At 42.2% G+C, this 21,882-nt stretch overlaps 1 protein-coding gene across 3 annotated transcripts in view; it reads right to left on the bottom strand.

Moving 5' to 3' along the window:
- The window catches only part of KCNAB1 (potassium voltage-gated channel subfamily A regulatory beta subunit 1), a 453,549-nt gene that overhangs the window by 69,635 nt on the left and 362,032 nt on the right, over positions 1 to 21,882 (bottom strand). For all 3 annotated transcript variants that reach the window (XM_061168184.1, XM_061168185.1, XM_061168186.1), the window contains exons 3-5: positions 11,857 to 11,894; positions 7,109 to 7,188; positions 3,550 to 3,594 (exon numbers count right to left, since the gene is read on the bottom strand). In XM_061168184.1, the coding sequence (XP_061024167.1) occupies positions 3,550 to 3,594; positions 7,109 to 7,188; positions 11,857 to 11,894 (163 nt within the window). The remainder of the gene's footprint in view (positions 1 to 3,549; positions 3,595 to 7,108; positions 7,189 to 11,856; positions 11,895 to 21,882) is intronic.

The following is a 21,882-nucleotide window of genomic DNA, read 5'->3' as shown; positions in this document are numbered from 1 at the left end:
ACAGAAATATTTCAAAAATTTCTGGTATTGAGTCATATTATTAGTATAGCACTAGACATAATTTACCATACCTCACATTTTAAAACTGGTGAAAGGATAAATTTGTTCATTCATGTCATTGAAATGTAAGGACAAAGGGAAGCTGATGACTGGGGACTTGAAGTCAGATCCTAGAGAAAAAGGTCTGAAGGGAAGGAAGCTTTGCCTGGAAGACCCGGGAGAGGAAAGACTATGGCAACACACAGGTGACTGGGTGGTAGCAAAGCAAAGGTGAGTGGTAGGCGTGGAGAGTCAGGATGGAAAGTGAGAAGAGTAAGTAAAAAAACTTAAAGGATGGACTGCTTTAGGAACTCAAATAGACAGCCATTAATACTCACCAAGCATCTGACACAGTGTTGATTGATCATGAACTTTCCATACACCCCCTGCCAAAGACCATGGACCCTAGTGTCTCTGAATTATGACTCTTTCCAACCAGTTGGAAAGAGTCATACAACCAATTGCCTTCACAGGAAAGTACCAACTACATGGAAATAGAATAAATTTAATCAATAAATAGGAATAAAATTTCTTCCCATTCTTCTTATTAATTGAAAATGTTGTTTTAGGAAAACAACCCTAAAATCCTTAACTCAAACTTCTACCACTTTATTCTTAAGGGAATGAAATGTGAAAATCTTGTCAGCAAATTCATTACCTCCTCGAAACCACACCCAAGGGCAGGAAATGCAATTGCACTATTGTGATGGTGGAATATGAAATATGTCTTGAGAACTATAGTCATATAATTTAAAATTGGGAGGTAGAGCTCAATACAATTTAATTTCTCCAGGTATATAATTCAGTTGAACTGGCTGAGGAAAAAAAAGGCATTTGAGATTCAAAGGTTAAGACCAAACTTCAAGAGTATTTGAAATAAGGCATTTATTAATTCCGTCAGCTGTAGAGTCAATGCCTGAAGCCCTGACACATAAAAGACTAGTATGATTAATGATAACCAATGGGGAATGATGGTGACAACTCTGACAACTTGGCTGCAACAAGAAAAATTTGTAGAAAATGTCAGTAACCCTATCCCACTGAAGTTAATTCCCTGAAAAGTAATTTGAATCACTAACAGAAGGTCTACAGAGATATACATCTGGAAATTACATACCCCAAAAGGGTTGATGCACTTTCCAAGTTAATCCATCAACCTCATGATACCTAGTATAATAGCAATCTGCCACGGGGAAGTTGGGTCTAAGAGACCTTCAGCAAGTGTTCTCAGAACTTCAACAAAAAGCTCTGGATAGAAGCTTATTAAAAAATGAGTGCAGCCTTCTGGATTATTCAGAGCAGTTGGCCCTGCCAAAGCCATGCATTCTACCCTTAGGCCACCATAGACTTATTATTCCCAAATTAAGCTTTCTATAGAATGTTTGGACTCTGTGGTTGTGCATACCAATATTTATGTTCAAATATAAGAGTAGACAACAACCTGATGAATTATCATGGACTTCAGGGGGGCATCTAGAGCAACTGTTCTGAGTGGGTGAAGAATGATACTATGAGGATTTCACATTGATATAGCACAGCTTTCAAGATTCTTTTGTTCACCTTATCTCACTTTATCAGCACAATGCTCCGTGAACAGTTATGCCACCCATTTTACAGGTGGGTAAATTGAGGCTCAGCAAAGAGAAGTTAACTTGCTCTGGACAAAACAGCTAGCAAGTGGTGGTCTTGGGACAAAAAGCCAAGGATGCTAGTTGAAACCTGCTTTTGTAGCCTTCATGCTATGATGTTATGGTCTATCTTTTCAACAACCTCAGGTTGAACTGTTATGACCTGATGTCAATATTCTGTAGCATGGGGATAGCCTGAGTGTTTATTTGCAAGATTGAAAAGCATTCTGCGAAAGATGCATGTTAATCTATTTTCTACAAAAGGTATGTAAGAAGTTTTGCAAAGTATGATGAGCGATGACTAAGTGTGTTGTGGATGCAGAGGGGAAGAGAGTTACTGCACCAAAGCTTCCCCTTCATCCTCAGGTGTACTCTGCCAGCCTGCACCATGCTGTTGATTTCACTGGTCATTACTGGACTCATCTCCAAAGTGTCTGTTATAGGTCGAATTTTGTCCCCCACAAAAGATAATGCTAAAGCCCTATCCCCCAGTACCTCAGAATGTAAGCTTATTTGGAAATAGGGCCACTGCAAATGTAATTAGTTAAGTTAAGATGAGGTCATGCTGGAGTAAAGTGGGCCCTTTATTCAATATGACTAATGCCTTCATAAGACACACAGACATACAAAGGGAGAATATCATATGACAGAGGCAGCATTGAACAGTTGCAGCTATAAAGCACAAAATGTTAAAATGCAGCAACCACTAGAAGCTGGGAAGAGGTAAGGAAGGATTCAGAAAGAGAATGCTCCTGCCTAAGTATTTATTTTGTACTTTTGGATCCCAGAACGGAGAGAATACATTACTGTTGTTTTAAGCCACCCAGTTTGTGGCACATGGTTACAGCAGTCTTAAGAAAGGGATACAGTCCTATTTGAGCAGTGATGGATGGGTCAACATTCTGAGTGGAATGGTAACTCAGGCAAGGTGGAGGACTGGGTGGGGATGTGAATCTCTTTCTGTATTTAAGGTTGAATACAATTTTCTCTTCACACTCTTACAGTCCCTGGAGTGGGGAAAGAGAGGAAGGGAAAGGGAGAAAGTAGGTCACCAAAGTTCATTTGTTTATATTTCCAGGAACTTCCAAGTTTCCGTTTCCACTTATATTATAGAACTGTTATCTGTTATTTATTTGGCCATCAGCAGATCTTATACAAGAGCAGAAGTGAACTCCAATTTAACCAGTGGTCTTTGCTGGTCTTTGCCTGAGTCTGTACTCATGCTGGGAAAGAAGTGGCTACTGGGGCTGACACGTGTAGTGAAACCGAGAGGGTTTGCCGCTCCCCCTCCAACATTATAGCATCCATCATTACTATTAGCTTTGCCTCTACAAGGTGATAGGAGGCACTGTAACCCCTCAGGCACGGCAGATGAAGCACTTTCTTGAATGTCCAGATAATAGGGCTCCCAGCACACAGGAGAGATGCTGGCTCAGACAAGAAAGCTTTGGGATATTTATCCCAAGGGTTTCTTGGGTCATCATTCCTTTCATCCAGAGTTGCTAATAAAATGAACAATGCGCATAAATACACGTATGGAGATAATTAACGTTCTGTAGCTGGCTTCCTTCACCAGATCACCACACAGGGCAGTCAAAAACCATGAAATGCCACTTTATTTTATGCACAATTATCTCATGAACATTCTCTGCTCAACCCATGGTAATTCATTGTGATCAACGACAAGTTAATTTTTGAAGTGCAAGTAGTGAGCTCACTAATATTTACTTTCAAAGCACTGTAAATTATTTCTTTACTAAGAATTGAATTTTCTGACAGTCTTTTTGGTCAGTTGTCATGCAACTTTATTTTCTCTTCTCTGGTACAAAGTAGTAACAGTTTTTTTTAAAAGGCTATTAAATGAGTATGGTGAATGCATTACCTCCAGCCTTTCTTCTTGATGATGCTCCCCAGAATCACTTCAGCCCTGGAGGGGAAACAGATAATGTCTCAGGATACAGTATCCTGGAAACCAAGAGTCTATCCAAAACACCAGATCCCTTCCTTGTTTGAACTGTCAGTGCCTACATGTCCCGAAAATAGAAGCCACTCTCGGCTGGTAGCGCAGTTTCTGCTGTTTCTGCTTGTGCCTGCAGAATCCTGCTCCCGGAGCATTCCAGAAGCACCTGCCAAATCCTGACACTCAGGCAGGAGACCGCCTGTGGTCCTGATACTAGGAAACAGTGGAGTCATTTGGCAGGTTGGCGTTTTTGAACCACTGATCCTATATATAACTGTCTAGCTTGGTGGTATTCAAGGGGAGTCAAGGGTTTCTTTCTAATGGCCAAGGTCTCCGATTGTGACCAGAGAGGATAGTGAGACCTCATGCTTTTCAGGCAGAAAATACTGACTGCCCAGGCGATCTTGCAGGGTTAAAGAACCCATGTGTGGCTTTGGGCCTCCCAAAGCCAGGGCTGCAGTGGCCTGCAGAGAGAATGTCCTGGGTTCCAGTGACAAGCGTTGTCAGAAGAGCAGGATATACGAAGTCATGGGGGAGTGTCCTTCCTGCCGCTGGTCGTGGAGAGTTATACTGAAGACTCTCTCTCCGTCCTCTCCCCCTCCACCTACCCCAGCTGGGACCCAACCTTATGGATACTAAAACTTTCTTCTAGGTTCCTCCCAGTCAGACCAACATTGTGAAAAGCGGGTGGGCTCTCAGAGGCTTTGTGAATGGAGACATCAGTGTAATCAGTGCATTGTCCATTAGCATTCTTTTTTTTATGATTAAATGGATTCATTTTTTTTTAACTGTTTAAATATGACAAAGAACATTTATTAATAGTATTTAATCTTCATGTATGCAGTTCATGCTTTTCTTTTTTTTATTTATTTATTTTTTTAATTATTATTATTATTATTTTTTTGTCATACATTGACATGAATCGGCCATAGATTTACACGTATTCCCCATCCCGATCCCCCCTCCCACCTCCCTCTCCACCCGATTCCTCTGGGTCTTCCCAGTGCACCAGGCCCGAGCACTTGTCTCATGCATCCCACCTGGGCTGGTGATCTGTTTCACCATAGATAGTATACATGCTGTTCTTTTGAAATATCCCACCCTCACATTCTCCCACAGAGTTCAAAAGTCTGTTCTGTATTTCTGTGCCTCTTTTTCTGTTTTGCATATAGGGTTATCGTTACCATCTTTCTAAATTCCATATATATGTGTTAGTATGCTGTAATGTTCTTTATCTTTCTGGCTTACTTCACTCTGTATAAGGGGCTCCAGTTTCATCCATCTCATTAGGACTGGTTCAAATGAATTCTTTTCAATGGCTGAGTAATATTCCATGGTGTATATATACCACAGCTTCCTTATCCATTCATCTGCTGATGGGCATCTAGGTTGTTTCCATGTCCTGGCTATTATAAACAGTGCTGCGATGAACATTGGGGTGCATGTGTCTCTTTCAGATCTGGTTTCCTCAGTGTGTATGCCCAGAAGTGGGATTGCTGGGTCATATGGCCCATTAGCATTCTATAGAGCAAGTCATCTCTAATTGTGATTTGTCTTAGCTGAAAAGTCCTGTCTTTGTTGTAAAGCCTGGCAATAAACCCTGAGGTGGGTTAGCTGGGGAGCATGAACCGAGGAGAAACACACTGAAACTGTTACCTCAGGGTTCTTTCTCCCTGTCTCTCTTGCAACCTTGCATATCACAGCGGGAACCTCTCTCATTACACACTGACAAACAATCAATAATTAACCAGGACCGGTTATCCTTCACAACAGGAATACAAACAGAACCTAACAGACTTGTTAATCACTCCCTCTTTTTCAGCTTTAGCCCCATTTTGTAATAAGCAGGATTCAACAAAAGAAGAAAACACTGAGATAAAGTAGGATGTGGAAAGAAACAAATCCTTATCAGTTGTATTTTCTCTCCTTGGACACAACAGAAAACATCAAGGATGTGGGCTCTGAACCTGCCTGATAGTCCTTGAACATAGCCCTGCCCCGGAAAAGGAGGAAACCCAGGCTGGGAAAATGCACTTCTATCAGGCAGTGACGAACTTGATTCAGCAGTTCGTTATTCTCACCCAGAAGGGGAGGAATTAAGCCTGCAGGTGACTATGTTCCTCAGCCCCGTTAGAGAATTGCAGAGCTGCTCCAGCAGCAGTCTAGATGTTTAGTTTCTTTTCTGCATCCGTGTTCATAACAGGAGGCCAAGGCGTCCACTTCTGTTGAATGTGCTTATTGTGTGGGACCAGAGGCTGTGGATACTGAAGACATAGTACCCATGTGCTTTGACTTATCACTGAGCCTTGTCCTAGAGCTCCAGACCTGCTCTAGGGTCCAGAAGAAGGTTGTAGCCAGTTGGGACTTGTCCAGAAAAATAAGTGAGGCCTCTTCACAGCCCTGTCTGTCCTCAGCATAGAGCTTGAAATGCCCTCTTATAAAAGATATTCGGTTTCTTGGCATCTTTGGGAATCCCTCCTTTAATCTCTGCTTCCCTGCAGAGAGGATGTGCCTGTTCCCCTCAAGGTTGAGGAACTACATGGGGTGGTTATAAAATCAAAGACTAGCTTTGGAAAAACCACGCTGGAATCTGCTCACTTCTATTAATTACATTCAGCTAATATTTATGGTGAAGAAGGAATTCATAGGGCCTGGACTCCATCTCAGGCCTGTCCGTGCTGGCCGTGCTCGGCTGCCTCTCCAGCGGACTCTGAACTCTCTGCTTAGTGCCTGTGGGGACGACAATGGAAGGATAAGACCCCCCTCCAGACAGGGGAATCTTGAGGATCACATCCAGGCTACTCATTGCCGAAGAGGAAGCATACCGTAATCACCCGTCTCCGGACAGGTCATAAACTTTTTTTCGTATCTATCAGGATGTAATCACAGGCTTGTCGATTATTAACTGGTTGGAATGTAACTGCGGGCTTATTGACTATTGACTGTTTGGACACGTACACATGGGGTAGGTGGTGGGTTTAGACACGTACACATGGGGTAGGTGGTGGGTTTGGACACGTACGCATGGGGTATAAAAGATTTTCACAAATGCTGGACGGGGTCCTTGGCTAAGAGGAGTCTCTGCCCTGGGCCCGCCAGCATAATAAACTGCACTCCACTATCTGCATTGTCCTTCTGAGTGAGTCTGTTTCCCAGAAAGCGTGGCTATAACAATGGTCTGCACTCTCAGCACTCTGGTCACAATCACTTCTGCCCCTCAAGTACTGACAGATTGTGGTGATCGCTTCCAGCCCTTTCTTCACACAGGGACCAGGGGTGGGAAGGCCTGGGTGGGCAGAGGGGTCCAGAGATGGTCAGTCGCCCCGATTCTGGTGGCGGTAGGTCAAGGAGGGAAGCAAAGCAACGGCATCAGCATGTGTGGGAAGGACAGACCCTTCTCACCAATGTGTCAGCAAGGGTCTGGGGGGCGTCTCTTGGGCCCAGAACTGAGAGTCGAGAGACGCGTCAGGCAGTGACTTACTTTCCAGCGGCATAGACCTCGGCCGTATCAAAGAGATTCACTCCGCTCTCATACGCGATCGTCATCAGCCGCTCAGCAACCTGCAAGAGGATGTGAGGTCAGTGGGAAAAGCCAAATGCTTTACAAGCCTGGGAAGCAACTTGGAGTCCTCTGGGGGTCTTTCAGAACATGGAAGTCTCACCGACCCGTCTTGTTTTTCTCAGTTGTATTAAAGAAAGAAAGAAAAAAAAGAAGATTCGACCAGTCTGAAGATGGCAGAATGACCTCTTCCCTCAGACCTGTCCTGGGCACTGAGGGATTTCCTTCAGCGCTGAGGACACCCGGCCACCAGAGCACCGTGAGGCGGAGGGACTTGTGTTTCTCACTCTGCTTGGAACACCTGGCTTGACAACATCCTCTGTGGCTCTGGAACCTCTCTGACCAAGACGGTCGTCTGGATCCCTGGTCACTTCATTTCTCGTCTTTCTCTTTTTCCCAGGCCAATAGGTCCTGGCAGCTGGGTGACTCCTGACCTAAAAGCTTATGCCTTTATTCCCCCTGGAGGCTTAGCAGACTATGCTGAGGAACCAAAAGTTAGACAGAGCTGGGACTGCTGGAAAACTCTCGTCAGCTCAGCACAGCCCCGGGCACCGTCCGAGTGGCCAGCAGCCACCCCGACCCTGCGTGGAGAGGAAAGGCTGAGCGCGCCCGTTCCTCAGGTCAGCCCGAGACCCCCAGGCTCCTCGTTCCTTCCTTTGTTCTGCTGAGTGTGACGAAAGAGCCTGGGAACAGCTAGAAACTACGCCTTGACGGAGGTTCTGGGGGGACAGCAATAGACAATGCTGGAGAAAGGACATTTTTTTTCATTTTGTTGATAGACTTCTTAGTTAATTGAAAAATTACACACCTCACAAATAATTGAAATTGATTCTCACATCATGTTTTTCATTGTGGGCTAAGGCTGCTTCATCAGTATTTCCAAGATAATCTCTTTTCCTATTTTTTTTTTTTAAAGTGACATCCCAAGAAAATTGTCAGGCTAGCACAATGCAAATCCTTTAGAATAATAGTGGCTAAAATGTTATTGTGTGCGCTTAGTCTTGTCTGAATCTTTGTGACCCCATGGGCTGTAGCCCGCCAGGCTCCTCTGTCCATGGAATTTCCCAGGCAAGAATACCGGCGTGGGTTGCCATTTCTTCCTCCAGGGGATCTTCCTGACACAGGGCTTGAACCCCTGTCTCCTGCATCTCCTGCACTGGCAGGCAGATTCTTTACCACTGAGCCACCTGGGAAGCCTATTATTACTGCTTCTAATTTGGCACCATTATGACGTCTCTCCTAAGTGTAAATTAAAATTTAAGACGTACCATAATTGCCATATATATATATACAATATATATGTGTGTGTATATATATATATATATATATATATATATATATTCACACAGACACACACATTTGTATTTTTTCCAGCTGGGTAGTACAGGATGCAGGATGCTAGTTCCCCAACTAGGGATCAAACCCGAGCCCCTGCAGTTGAAGCATGGAGTCTTAACCACTGGACTGCCAGGGAAGTCTCATGCCATATACTTTAGAGATTATTGTGCTTGTATTGTATATCATCCTTGTGTTATGTCATGTGTCATACTAATGGATTATTATTAGGAAATGTGCATAATAAATCTCATCTAGGGAGAAATTTTAAGATGTAGGATCCTGGATGGAGAACTGATCTAAATGATAAGACATTTCCCAATCATGAGATCTGAAGATCTGAACATGGAATAAAGGAAATCACAGGACTAAGTCAGAGGACCAGTGTCTGAGCTTGAGCGTACCACTTACTAGATAAATGCATGCATGCTCAGTAGCTTCAGTCATGGCCAACTCTTTGTGACCCCAAGGACTGTAGCCCGCCGGGCTGTCCATGGGATTTCCCAGGCAAGAATACTGGAGTGGGTTGCTATGCTCTCCTCCAGGGAATCTTCCTGACCCAGGGATTAAACCTGCATCTCCTTCATCTCCTGCATTGCAGGAGGATTCTTTATCACGGAGCCATCAGGGAAGCCCCTATTAGATAAATACATGTTGGCAAATCATTTGACCTCTCAGTGTTTCAGGTTCATCATCTGCAAAATGGGGATGCTTCTGTCCTGCCCGCCTGGGGAACCTGCAGATCTCAAGGGGAGCTGACCTTACCTCCCTCCAAGGAGGGCCTGGTGGGCCTAACGTGATTCAGGGAAGGTCATGTGACACATTTGGGCCAACAAAATGTGAGAGGAGATTGACTGAGGACTTATGGGGACATGTTTCCTTGTTCTTCTTGCAGTGTTTATGCAATGCTTTCCCTGGAGTTACTTTTCTAACTAAGATCTAGAATGCCTGCCGCTATCTTACTGTTTTGTATGGATCAAATTGACATACACAGGAACACAGGGTCAGGAGAATCACTAGGAAATGCAACGGAGGCTCTGACTGAGTCAGCCTGGAAGCTGGCTCTAATTCTGCATTTCTAATGTGAAAGTAAAAATAGTTTTTTCCCTTATTTGTTCAGCCAGTTTGAATTGGATTTGCTGTTACCTGCAATTGAAAGAAGCCTAACAACATTCCTGCCAAGTGGCTATTCAATAAATGGCTGAACTCACACAGTAATGGGGACATCACCACCTCCCAAGGTGGCACGGATAATGATGTCACTCAGCATATTGTGGTTAGTATCGGCTCTGTGCCTCCACTGCCACAGGGAAATAGTTTAACTTGACCAGTTCAGCCATGAGTGTGACTGCGGTCTGGCTGTGTCTCCTGTCTTCCTTGCTGGCAATCTCTCTGTTGGGCCCTGGGGAAGAGCCACAGCTGCTCTCCAGAAAGACAATAGCTATTTGTCTGGTCTGCATTGAGGTGAAAGTCTCTGCAGTCATTCACAACAGCTTTATTGTGTAGTTTTTAGAATCATAATTTTAAAATGATTTGTTTCAGAGGCTGGCCCAGCGTACTCTGACCTGGGCAAGCTGGGCTCATTGCAGCAGAGAGCAGACACTGTCAAGGGCTGAGCAAAGATGAAGAGGGGAATAATATGCTTACAGTTGACTCCTCTGCTCTGAAAGGGAAGGTGTATTTGTCTTTTTCTGCTCCAAGTACCATACCAGCCAGTAAGAGGTTATGCACATGCTAGATACAGTGGATCATTAACTTTAGACCTCCCTCCTTCCTTGTCACTTATTTTGCATCTGACTGAAGTCGGCAACCATTGCTTTGATATCTGTGCACTTGCCTCTCTGCTGCCTCAATTCTCTTTTCCTGAGATGGCCCTGGAGTGGACCTGGTGTTGACCACTTTTAGTCCTTTAGAACTCAAGGACTTATTTCCCCAGTTCTTAGGAATGCTGTCATCAGAAAGCCCTTGGCTAACGTGAGTCACCTAGCCCAGGGACAGACCTGCCTCCCAGGGCAGCCTCTGTCCAATGACTGGTCATACAAGAGATATAAATACTCCTCTTGCCCCAACTTGGGGCAACTCTGCAGGGGCATCTGAGCTTCAGAGATCTCTATGGGGTCAGCTGCGGTCACTACTGAGACTGCATCACAGCCCAGCTTCCTAATAACTGTTCTGCAGGCTAATTTCCACCTCAGTTCTGCCTCCCAGGTACTCCCCACTGTAACAAGCCCTTTGTGATGACCTATGCCCAATACTGGGAACAGGCATTCAGACAGATGATAAAAATAAGAAGAGAAGACCCCTCCCTATGGATCTATTAAATAACAGGGTGACCTTGTGAGCTGTGGAAAAGACCCTTTATCTCCCTAAGTGTCTCCTTAGGAATGGTAGTAAGAACTACCTTTAAAAGAGCTTGTCTTGTGTCAGGCACCAGGCTGAGTCCTCCATTAATCTTAGGGGCCATCATCTGCATTTTACTGATGTGGCAACTGTTGATAAAAGTAAATGTTAACAAATCTAGTTAATGCAGAGTGAGTTGAAGCCCAGGGAGTATATCCACTTAGATACACTATCCCTGACTCCTCAGTGGTAACAAGGAAGCCAAGGAAGACTTGGAGGGACCTGAGGGGGTTTCTTCAGGGAAGTTGTTGGTACTCAACGCCTCCATAGCTCTCTTATGCCATGAAAGTAATCATTAAAGACAATGGTCAGAATTATAATTTTGATAAGCACCGTTCTGAATGTGTGAATGAAGGTGTAAAGGAGTTCTGTAGTAAATACGACTGTTACAGGCCCCATTTATTTAGTGTCTGCAACCTGCTAGTCAGAGGGCTATATAAATGTCAGACATGCATAACATGGTTAATATTTTCAACAGAGCTTCCCATTTTGCATATGAAAAAATGAGGAACAGAGGTTGAATTAACCTGCCCAAGTCTGGGTGACCCAGTTTTCCTAATACTGAGAAATACTAAAATGGAAACAATGCAAATGGACCAGTTGGTCTAGGTGAAGCTAAAACACATATGTATACACATGCCAGCAATAAAATCTTTTCATAAAGTTACTAAATACTAATTCCAAAATTGATCATTCTCTAATTATTGAGCCTGCTCATTTAATAGACTGACAGCTTCAAGGGCTATTAATAGTCTAAATGTGAAGAATACAGGAAGCAAGATAAAGTGGAAAATAATCTCTGAGTCAATCTTAGCCATTTCCAGTGATTGAAATATTATCCTTTAAAAATACCAGAATCTCAGAAACTGTACTGTAAAATACAGTTTACTCTGCATTTTCTATGATCTGCATAATCGAAGACAAAAGTAACTCACCTCATCTGAAATTTGACCTCCAAATGTCACCCATGTTCCTGGAAAAGAATAAATATTTGCATGTTATTCGTAATCTTTTTTCTCATGTTGGGCATTAAGGAAAACACTTTTCTTACATCGGGGCCACTTCAGTAGGTTGCTCATGAAGGTACGTGGACAGGAAGTTCTGCCCATCCTCCTTCTATTGCTAAGTTCCCCAGCAGGGATCTGCATCCCTTTGCTTGTCTTTTCTTCACTTAAAGGCCCAGTATATGCTAGTAACGGCCCTGTCTACTAAAAGCTTTTTCTTCTGACTTAGCACCACCTATGCTGCTGTGTAAGAAGGCAGTGCCCCAAGCCTGCATCCACTGCACACTCATTTTCATTCCACTTGGCTAAGAAGTTAGCAGTTCTGAAAGGGAAGGGAAGACCTCTGGTCAACTTTTCCCTTCCTTTGCCTCCAGTGAGGGACTCTATTTTGTGTTTTCTATTCCTTCTCAGAGGTTCTTCCAGTCCCCACTTCCAAGCTGCAAGGGGTGACAGTTAAGCTTTTTCTTTCTTATGACCTGCCACTCCAGAATGCAAATCGCCATTGGCTTTGGGGTGGGATAGAGGCAGTAGCTGCTGAGTGAGGTTCGGAAAAGCAAGCAGGAGAGGCATAACCAGTTGCCAAAGATCTGCATTTGTAAAGCAAGAGAGAATCAGGCACTGAGTGGGCTATTGCCTCTCAAGTCTATAATCACCCCACTCATTCATAGTTCTCTCCTTGATCCTTTTTTCTTTCTTTCTTTTTTTTTTTTTTTTGAGCTCTGATTACCTGCCAGGCAAAGGCATTGCACCCACGTGCTCAGTATAGTGAGGTGATTGCTCTAGCTCCTCTGTTCCAAGAGCTCACAATTGACAGCCGCTGCTGTTTAGTCGCTAAGTGGTGTCTGACTCTTTGTGACCCTGTGGACTGCAGACCACTAGGCTCCTCTGTCCATGGGATTTCCCAGGCAAGAATACTGGAGTGGGTTGCCCTTTCCTTCTCCAGGGGGATCTTCCTGACTCAGGGATCAAGCTCACATCTCCTGCATTAGCAGGATTCTTTACCGCTGAGTCAGCTGGGAAGCCCTCACAGTTGACAACACTAGACGACAAATGATATAAGGAAGGCAAATACAAGGCAGGAGGGGAAGGAGTGCTCCACTCTGACTGGAGGGAGGTGGCCCTCAAGAAAGACTTCTGAGCAGAGGTTGAGTCTCAAAGGAAGCAGCTGAATGAAGAAGGGAGGGACAGGCCTTCCAGGTAAGGGTGCAGGCGAGGCAAGCGAGTAGAACACTTGAGGGGCTGATGCGCTGTGGCTGGGCTTCTGCGCCAGATGAGGAAGCATGATGTGGAGAGGGAGGGGTGACAGGACGTGACTGGGCACAGCTCATATTTGTGGGGGCAACAAAGAAATGTGGTTGGAAACTTATGCTTTGTAATAACAGGATAGCTACCATTTATGGAACATCTTCCAAATGCCAATAGTACGCTGAGAAACATGTATACTTTCATCACTACAAATGTGAACAAACTTACAAGGTAACTTTATTATCCCAATTTCCAGATGACTACTCTAGCATCAACCAAACTAATAAGTGATATACTCAGGATTCCCCACACATGCTGGGCTTCAAGGAGGATATCTTTCTCACTGCATTTTGCCACCTCATCAGTAAATTTCCAAAATTAATTACGGTATTTGGATTCATACCCCCATAGAAACATGTTGATGTAACTATACCTTTTTACTTCTTACTTCTCAGGGACTAAACAAAGGGAGGATATATATTATTTTACTGTTACTCTCTCCATCCCCAGAGGTTGTAAATGGGAGGTTTACAGATTGCACTCAGTTTGCAGACTTGTTTTGCCCGGCAAGAACAATGTTGTCCCATTTGGTATTTTAATAAAAGTTACCAACATTTTGATAATTTAGGAGATTAATCTGCTTAATCTTGGGAGATTTTTCTTTGAAATGTCTGATTTCCAACTCCTCTTAATGACAGAGGATCAATGTCCCCACATAGCTGACATGCCCTGAATCTGAGTGGCAATGTCCTCCCTGTTTATTCAAAGGCCATACACCTTTCTTTGTATTTTCAACACTGAGATGAAATGGCAGTTGTTATTTACTCCCACGTGTTTACTGCTATTTTTTTATTGTAGAATTTAGAGAAAAAGAGACTTGTGCATCTCCTAAAAAACAGAGTTCAGTATTTCAAGAAAAAATAGGGGTGCACTTTTTTGGTAGATGTGAAGAATTTCCAACAAAATTCTTTGTTGTAAACAAAGAATGTTTACAACAGAAAAATTGAAACTTAAGGCACCATAATAAAATAAGCCATGACTGGTATTCAGAAAAGATGGGCATTTAGAAACTTGATGGACTGAAGAAATGGCACTGTTTGTTTTGAATGAGGATAAAATAAAAGATCTGCTGTGAAGTGAAGTTCTCTATTAAGTGAAAAAATTGCCTGGACAACTAAACCTTTTTACAGACAACACTTTTACAAAAGAGTTTCTTTTGAATGTAGCAGAAATTATGTGTCCAGAGCATAACAAGCATTTGCAAATGTTCCTATAATCAGAAACATTGCTGCTCGGCATGTTGAAAATATGGCTGAGAACTTTCAGGATAAGTTAAATTACTGGTGGCATTTTCTATTGCAGCAAATGAGCTCATATATATAAATAATAGCACACTGTTAGCTATATTTATTTGTGATGCTTTGAGAATTTTGGAGGGTTAAAGAATTTTTGAACAAGGAGTATCTGCAAGGCAAAACATCAAAATTACTTTGTGATGAGAAGGGTCTCAGACCATTGGATATAGAAGGCACGGTTCCAAATTGTGTTACTACAGATCAGGTTCTCACAAAGGGTAGGGCTAAGCTTGGACTCATCAAGCAACAGATCTGAGGTGGCAGTATTTTGAAGGGGTGCTAAGCATAAGTCCATTAATTTCATTTATCAGGAATGGCTTTGGGCTAAAAAGTTAAAAGGAAACAAGCCATGGATTTGGTAATTAATACCATGAATCAGCTATTCTTCTATATCTTGGAGAAAAATCAGGTCAGTGTTTGCTTAATGAATTTGCTAGCTTACTTGTGCTGTGATCTTGGAGAGCATTTTTTTTTTTTTTTCTGTTCATATCATCAAAGGAAGTCCCATATCCATTTAGCAGCAAAGATTGGCTCAAAGTTCCAAGCTTCTTGCTGACATTATACGCCTTCGACACCTTGTGAATAGTTTTCTGTTGGGACATTCAGAATAATTTACACGAATACCTCATTTGCTTTTCTCAGTTCTGACAACACAGTCTTTGGAAAATTCATTTGTTAAAGAATAATTTGGTTCACTCTTTCAACATTGCAGTCAGTTCCCAGATTTGAAAATGGTGACCTGAAATTTAATTTCCAAAATGGGACCTTTGAATGCTGGATTTCATGCTTTAAGAAAACAAACCAGCATTATTTAGCTTGTTGTTGTTGCTCAGTTGCTAAGTTGTGTCCAACTCTTTGTGACCCCGTGGACTGCAGTATGTCAGGCTTCCCGGTCCTTCACTATCTCCTGGAGTTTGCTCAGATTCATGTGCATTGAGTTGGCGATGCCATCCCACCATCTCATCCTCTGTCACCCCCTTCTCCTTTTGCCTTCTATCTTTCTCAGCAGCAGGGTCTTTTCCAATGAGTCGGCTCTTTGCATCAGGTAGCCAAAGTGTTACAGCTTCAGCTTTAGCGTGAGTCCTTCTAATTCAGGGTTGATTTCCTTTAGAATCAACTGATTTGACCTCCCTGCAGTCCAATGGACTCTCAAGAGTCTTCTCCAGGACCACAATTCAAAAGCATCAATTCTTCAGCTTATTCAGCTTACCTTTCTTAATTTTTGATAGTACAAATGAAGGGCTGTGAAGTTACCAAACTGTACTACAAAATGGTATTGAATAGTATGGCAATGTCGAAAGATAGAATAGTATTTCTATCTTGGAGGATATAACCCTCCTTATAAGAACCTAGCAATGTTGGGAAAAGCTTATGTTTAGTGGCAGTTTTATTCCAAAATTAATCTGAAAAAAATTACCAACCCTAGTTTACATACTTAAGGCTTCTTACCATACATTACAGTAAATAGACCTGGCTGACATTTTGGTACAGAAGAAAAGACATCAGGTTTCTGATTCCAAGTCAGAGCAGTAATGAATTATAAGATAACAATAACAATAAATGTTTTTCAGTTTTGGTTTAAATTTTTAAATATAAAATAAAATATAGATATTATATATATACACACACATAAATATATATATAGTAGTATATATACCATAATGTAGTATACCACCATAATGTAGTAAAAATGAAGAGTCTAGTTCCATTTTGGGGATTCTGTCATTCTTCTATTCAGCTTCTTTGATTTAGGAGGGCTTCCTTCCTGACCTTTTAGACATTTGCTATTTATTTATTTTATAGTTGTTTGTTTACAAACTTTAAATCTTTTACCAAAGAGTAAGCTATTTGGGTTTGGATGGAATCCGGGAGTTGGTGATGGACAGTGGGTCCTGGCGTGCTGCATTTCATGGGGTCGCAAAGAGTCAGACACGACTGAGCAACTGAACTGATCTGAATTGAATTGGCTTTTTAGCTATCATTAATGTACAAAGTACTGGGAGAGTTTCCCACCAAATAAACATGTATATTTTGATTTATAGAAACATGAAAAATGCTCATCAACAGTCTTCAGTTCTAACCTCTATGTGATTGATGCATTGCTCCTCACCCCTGTACCTCCACATCTGTGCCCTCTCCTGGAGAAGGGCAGGGGAAAGTCCTTGTCCCTGGCTGCAAGGCCCCTGGGGATTGGAGGGGCACAGGATAGGTAGGGTCCACCACCAACCACGAGGAAGAGCTGACACTTACAAATAGGAAGCATTCCCTCAGGATGGGGAAGGACTGAGGGGCAGTTTTTCAGACAGGAACACTCTACTGGTGAATTTACTTCTACTACCCCTCTTCACAAGATCTAAGGTGGTTTATTACTTAATACAATTCTCAAAAAACTTCTGTGGCAGTTTCCTTGATCATTTTTCTGCCTCTAATGAGAACACGCCTTCTTGAGACTTAGGATGGCATATGATTATTTCACTGTGATGTTTCAAATTAGTGAGATGCTATTTAGAAGATCATTTTACTTAGCTGACATTTGTTGTTTCTAACTTTTTAAAAGCAGAGGGAGTATAAAGAGAACTTTGAACTGTTATTGTGTCTTCTGATGAAATTTCTTCATGGACAAAGGCAATATATGCTTTGAAAACCTCTATTTGAGGCCCTTGGCATATACCTACCAGAGCATAGAAAGTGATCAGTGAAATGTAAAAAGAAAATGAAAACACACACACACACCCCTCTATTTTGGTTACTTAATTACCTTGTTGGTGGTTTACCGGGTAATTGCTAAGCATAAGGAAACATGCTTATCATTTAAATGATCTCCTTGCTTATATGAAGAAATATTTGGATATTCAGAAGTAGTCACATTTGGGTCTTTTTTCAAAAGCCACTTTCCTTGTGAACCTTATCTGGTCACCCATGTAGAACCTCAACACCCACCTCCTGACATTTAACTACCATATCCCTACAGTCAGGCTACCTGCAGGTAGGCTACCTCCTTGGCCCTTTAACATCTCACATCACTCTAGTGCAATTATCATAACTGGGAAACTAACACTGGTACAGTACTAGTAACTAAACTACAGACCTTTTCATTTCATTGTCCTTTTTTCCTGCTCCAGGATCCTATACAGGACACAACATTGCATTAAGTATTCATGTCTTCTTACTGTCCTCTGTTGTGTCTCTCCTCGTCTGTCTTTCATAATCTTGACATTGATCAAGTATTTGATAGAATGTCCCTCAATTTGGGTTTAGATCATCCGTTGGATCATAGAAAAAGCAACAAAATTCCAGAAAAACATCTACTTCTGCTTCATTGACTACACTAAAGCCTTTGACTGTGTGGGTCACAACAAACTGCGGGAAACTCTTGAAGAGATGGGAATACCAGACCACCTTACCTGCCTCCTGAGAAATCTGTATGCAGGTCAAGGAGCAACAGTTAGAACCAGGAATGGAACAACTGACTGGTTCCAAATTGGGAAAGGAGACCATCAAGGCTGTATATTGTCACCCTGCTTATTTAACTTATATGCAGAATAAATCATGCAAAATGCTGGGCTAGATGAAACACAAGCTGGAGTCAAGACAGCCAGGAGAAAAATCAATAACCTCAGATATGCAGATGACACCACCCTTATGGCAGAAAGCTAAGAGGAACTAAAGAGCCTCTTGATGAAAGTGAGAGGAGAGTGAAAAAAGCTGGCTTTAAGCTCAACATTCAAAAAAAAAAAAAATGGAGATCATGGCATCCAGTTCCATCACTGTATGCCAAATAGATGGGGAAACAGTGGAAACAGTAAGAGACTTTATTTTCTCGGGCTCCAAAATCACTGCAGATGCTAACTGCAGCCATGAGATTAAGAGACACCTGCTCCTTGAAAGGAAAGCTATGACCAACCTAGACAGCATATAAAAAGCAGAGACATTACTTTGCTGACAAAGGTCCATCTAGTCAAAGCTATGGTTTTTTCCAGTTAGTCATGTATGAATGTGAGAGTTGGACCATAAAGAAAGCTGAGCACCGAAGAATTGATGCTTTTGAACTGTGGTGTTGGAGAAGTCCTTGGACTGCAAGGAGATCCAAACTGTCCATCCTAAAGGAAATCAACCCTGAGTGTTCATTGGAAGGACTGATGCTGAAGCTGAAGCTCCAATACTTTGGCCACCTGATGTGAAGAACTGACTCACTGGAAAAGTCCCTGATGCTGGGAAAGACTGAGGGCAGGAGGAGAAGGGGATGGCAGAGGATGAGATGGTTGGACGGCATCACTGACTTGATGGACATGAATTTAAGCAGGCTCTGGAGGTTGGTGATGGACAGGGAAGCCTGGCGTGCTGCAGTCCCTGGGGTCACAAAGAGTCAGACGTGACTGAGCGACTGGACTGGACGGAACTGAGGGTATAGATTTGGTGGCTTCCACTTCTATACTGCAGTTTCACTTGCTTCTGTTTTGGGTGTATTCAAGAAGGCAATATAAAAATGCAATTATAATATTTATTATGTCACAGTTAACTTTTCTTCCTTCTTTTATTCAACAAGTCCACTATTTGAGTCTACTCTGTGCCAGGCATTGTACTTAAATTATAAGGATACAACAGTGAGGAAATTATTTCTCCCATAATGGAGCAGCAGACTTAGGAGGCAAGACAAAATAATGAGAAAAACAAGCTAAATATATGGTGTTGATTTATGAGTGTTAATTTCATAAATAAAATAGGAAATGTGTAAGTTGATTGATGAGTGTTAAAGAGAGTCATGTTTATAAGGTGGGATTTGGTAGCTAAAATGTTAGGGGATGGGTACTGAGATTCTACATGGGGTGACCAGATAATGCTCACAAAGAAAGTGGCTTTTGGAAAAAAACCCAAAGAAAGTGAAGGAGCTTGTTAGAAAGCTACCTTGAGGAAGAACATTCCAGCAGGGGGGAACAATGTGGAGGGGGCTTACTCGGCATGTTCAAGGTCAATGAGGAGACCAATGGCCAGAGAAGAGTAGATGAGGTCTGTGGGATCATGGGGAACAGATTGCATGGAGTGATCTTAATCATAAGAAGGACTCTGGAGAAGTGTTTTGAATAGAGAAGTGACAGAGTCTGATTCTATGAAGAGGAGCCTGTGCTGTGGAGTTGAGAGCTCACCTCTGAGGCTGAGACACCAGCATCAGCTCCAGTGAGGAGGCTATCATGATCAATCTAGGTGAGACGTGAAGGTGGTTTGGCCTGAGGTGGTGGAAATGAGGATGGTCAGAAGTGCCTGAGTTTTTGACAGATCTTGAAGGAGAGGTGATAGGATTTGCTGATTAAAGGGATGTTGGGTGTGAGAGAAGGTGAGACTTTGAGGACAACATCAAGGTCAGAACCAGGGGAGAATGGAGAGCTAATTCAATGCACTGCATTCTGGATTTAACAATTTTTAAGTCTGGCAAATAGAGCACACATTGATTCCAGGTTAATGCAGTGAAAGCTGACCAAACGGTTGAGAGGTATTTAATCTAGAGGTGTTTAGAGTTATTCATCTGTTACATCACTGAAGAATTTAAGGTTAGCAATAGAAACTGCAGCTCTCACTGAACTCAGACTACACGCTGCACAAAATTAATGTGTTCACTATCTCATTCGAATAGAATTATTTCCAGAGAGAGGTAGAACTGGGGTTGGGAGTGTTCCCCCAAATTCATGGAAAGCAGGAAACAGAATGTAAGTCCAAACCAGGGCTGATTTGGAGAATGAGATGATAAGTTGTTGGCCACCTCCTCCACCAGGGCCAGAGCATTTTCCTGTGTGCATTTCCCCCTCTGAGCTGTGGGCAGAGTCTTCTGAGAATGGAACCCTTCCCCGTGTCTTTAGATCCAAATTCTACTTATTCTTCAGGACCCAGAATTTCAGCTTCAGAGTCCAGTGCTGCTAGAGTTCCTTAACACCTCCTCTCCTCTAGACCTCTGTTGCACTAACTCTGTGACCCAGGAAAGTCCCAACCTCTGGATTTCAAGTTTCATCACACACAAAATTAGGGACCTTAACCTTTCTTCATTAATATGATTTCGTGATTCTGTGTCTGGGCTTTGAAGGGAGAAGAGCTCATCCCATTCAACTACTATGAACAAAGTGTTATTACACCAACCATATCACATTGTAATTACATTTTTTTCCCCCACATATGACACCCCTACCAGATTGCATCTGTCCTGAGGGCAGGGACAAAGTTTAATCTAAGTGTTTAATTCTAACCACTGAAGTGAAGACTGACACCTAGTAGGTACTTAATAATCATTCACTGAATCAGGAAATAAACACTTTAAAAACTCAGGCATCCAGCCCTGAAAGAAATGTCTCTAACATGAGAACATGTGCAGCATGTTGATTGTTTCCCTGATTCACTATCTTGGATCAGAGGTTTTCAAGCCTGGCTGCATATTTGAATACCCCGGGGGAGCTTTCAGTGGTTCTACTGACCTAGTCCCTCAACAGACCAGTTCATCAGAATCTCTGGGAACAGGACCCCAGCATCAGAATTTTTAAAAGATTCTCAGATAATCCTGATTGCATCCAGGGTTGAAGACCATCATTCTGTTTCTTAAAAATATGTATTCATGTATAGTTAACTTACAATGCTATGTTAACTTCTGCTGCACAGCAAGGTGACTCAGTTATACACATAAATATTTTTTCATATTCTTTTCCATTACGGTTTATCACAGGATCTTGACTATAGTTCCCTGTGCTATATATTAGGATCTTGTTACTTATCCATCCTATATATAATGGTTTGTATCTGCTAATCCCAAAGTCCCAAACCTTCTCTCCCCAACCCTCACTCCAAACTGGCAAACACAAGTCTGTTCTCTATGTTTGTGAGTCTGTTTCTGTTTCATAGATATGTCCATTTGTGTCATTTTTTAGATTTAACATATAATGAAATCATACAGTATTTGTCTTTCTCTTTTTGACTTACTTTGCTTATAGTATGATCATCTCTAGGTTTATCAATGTTGCTGTAAATGGTGTTATTTCATTATTTTAAATGGCTGAGTAATATTCCATTGTGTGTGTGTGTGTGTATATATATATATACATATATATGCATATTTATCTATTAAACCACACTTTTTTTTATCCATTCATCTGTTGATGGATATTTAGGTTGTTTGCATGTCTTGGCTATTGTAAATAGTACTGTTATGAACATAGGTGTGCATGTATCTTTTTGAATTATAGTTTTGTCTGGATATATGTCCAGGAGTGGGATTGCTGGATCATTTGGCGACTCTATTTTTAGTTTTTTGATGAACCTGTTTGAATACTCTTTTCCGTAGTGGCTGCACCAGTTTACATTCCCACCAACAGTGTAAGAG

Source organism: Dama dama, chromosome 19 (genome assembly GCF_033118175.1).
Source record: "Dama dama isolate Ldn47 chromosome 19, ASM3311817v1, whole genome shotgun sequence".
In the NCBI taxonomy this organism is placed as follows: Eukaryota; Metazoa; Chordata; class Mammalia; order Artiodactyla; family Cervidae; genus Dama; species Dama dama.
The sequence above is the reverse complement of the archived record's forward strand: the minus strand, read 5'-3'. Positions and strand labels throughout refer to the sequence as shown.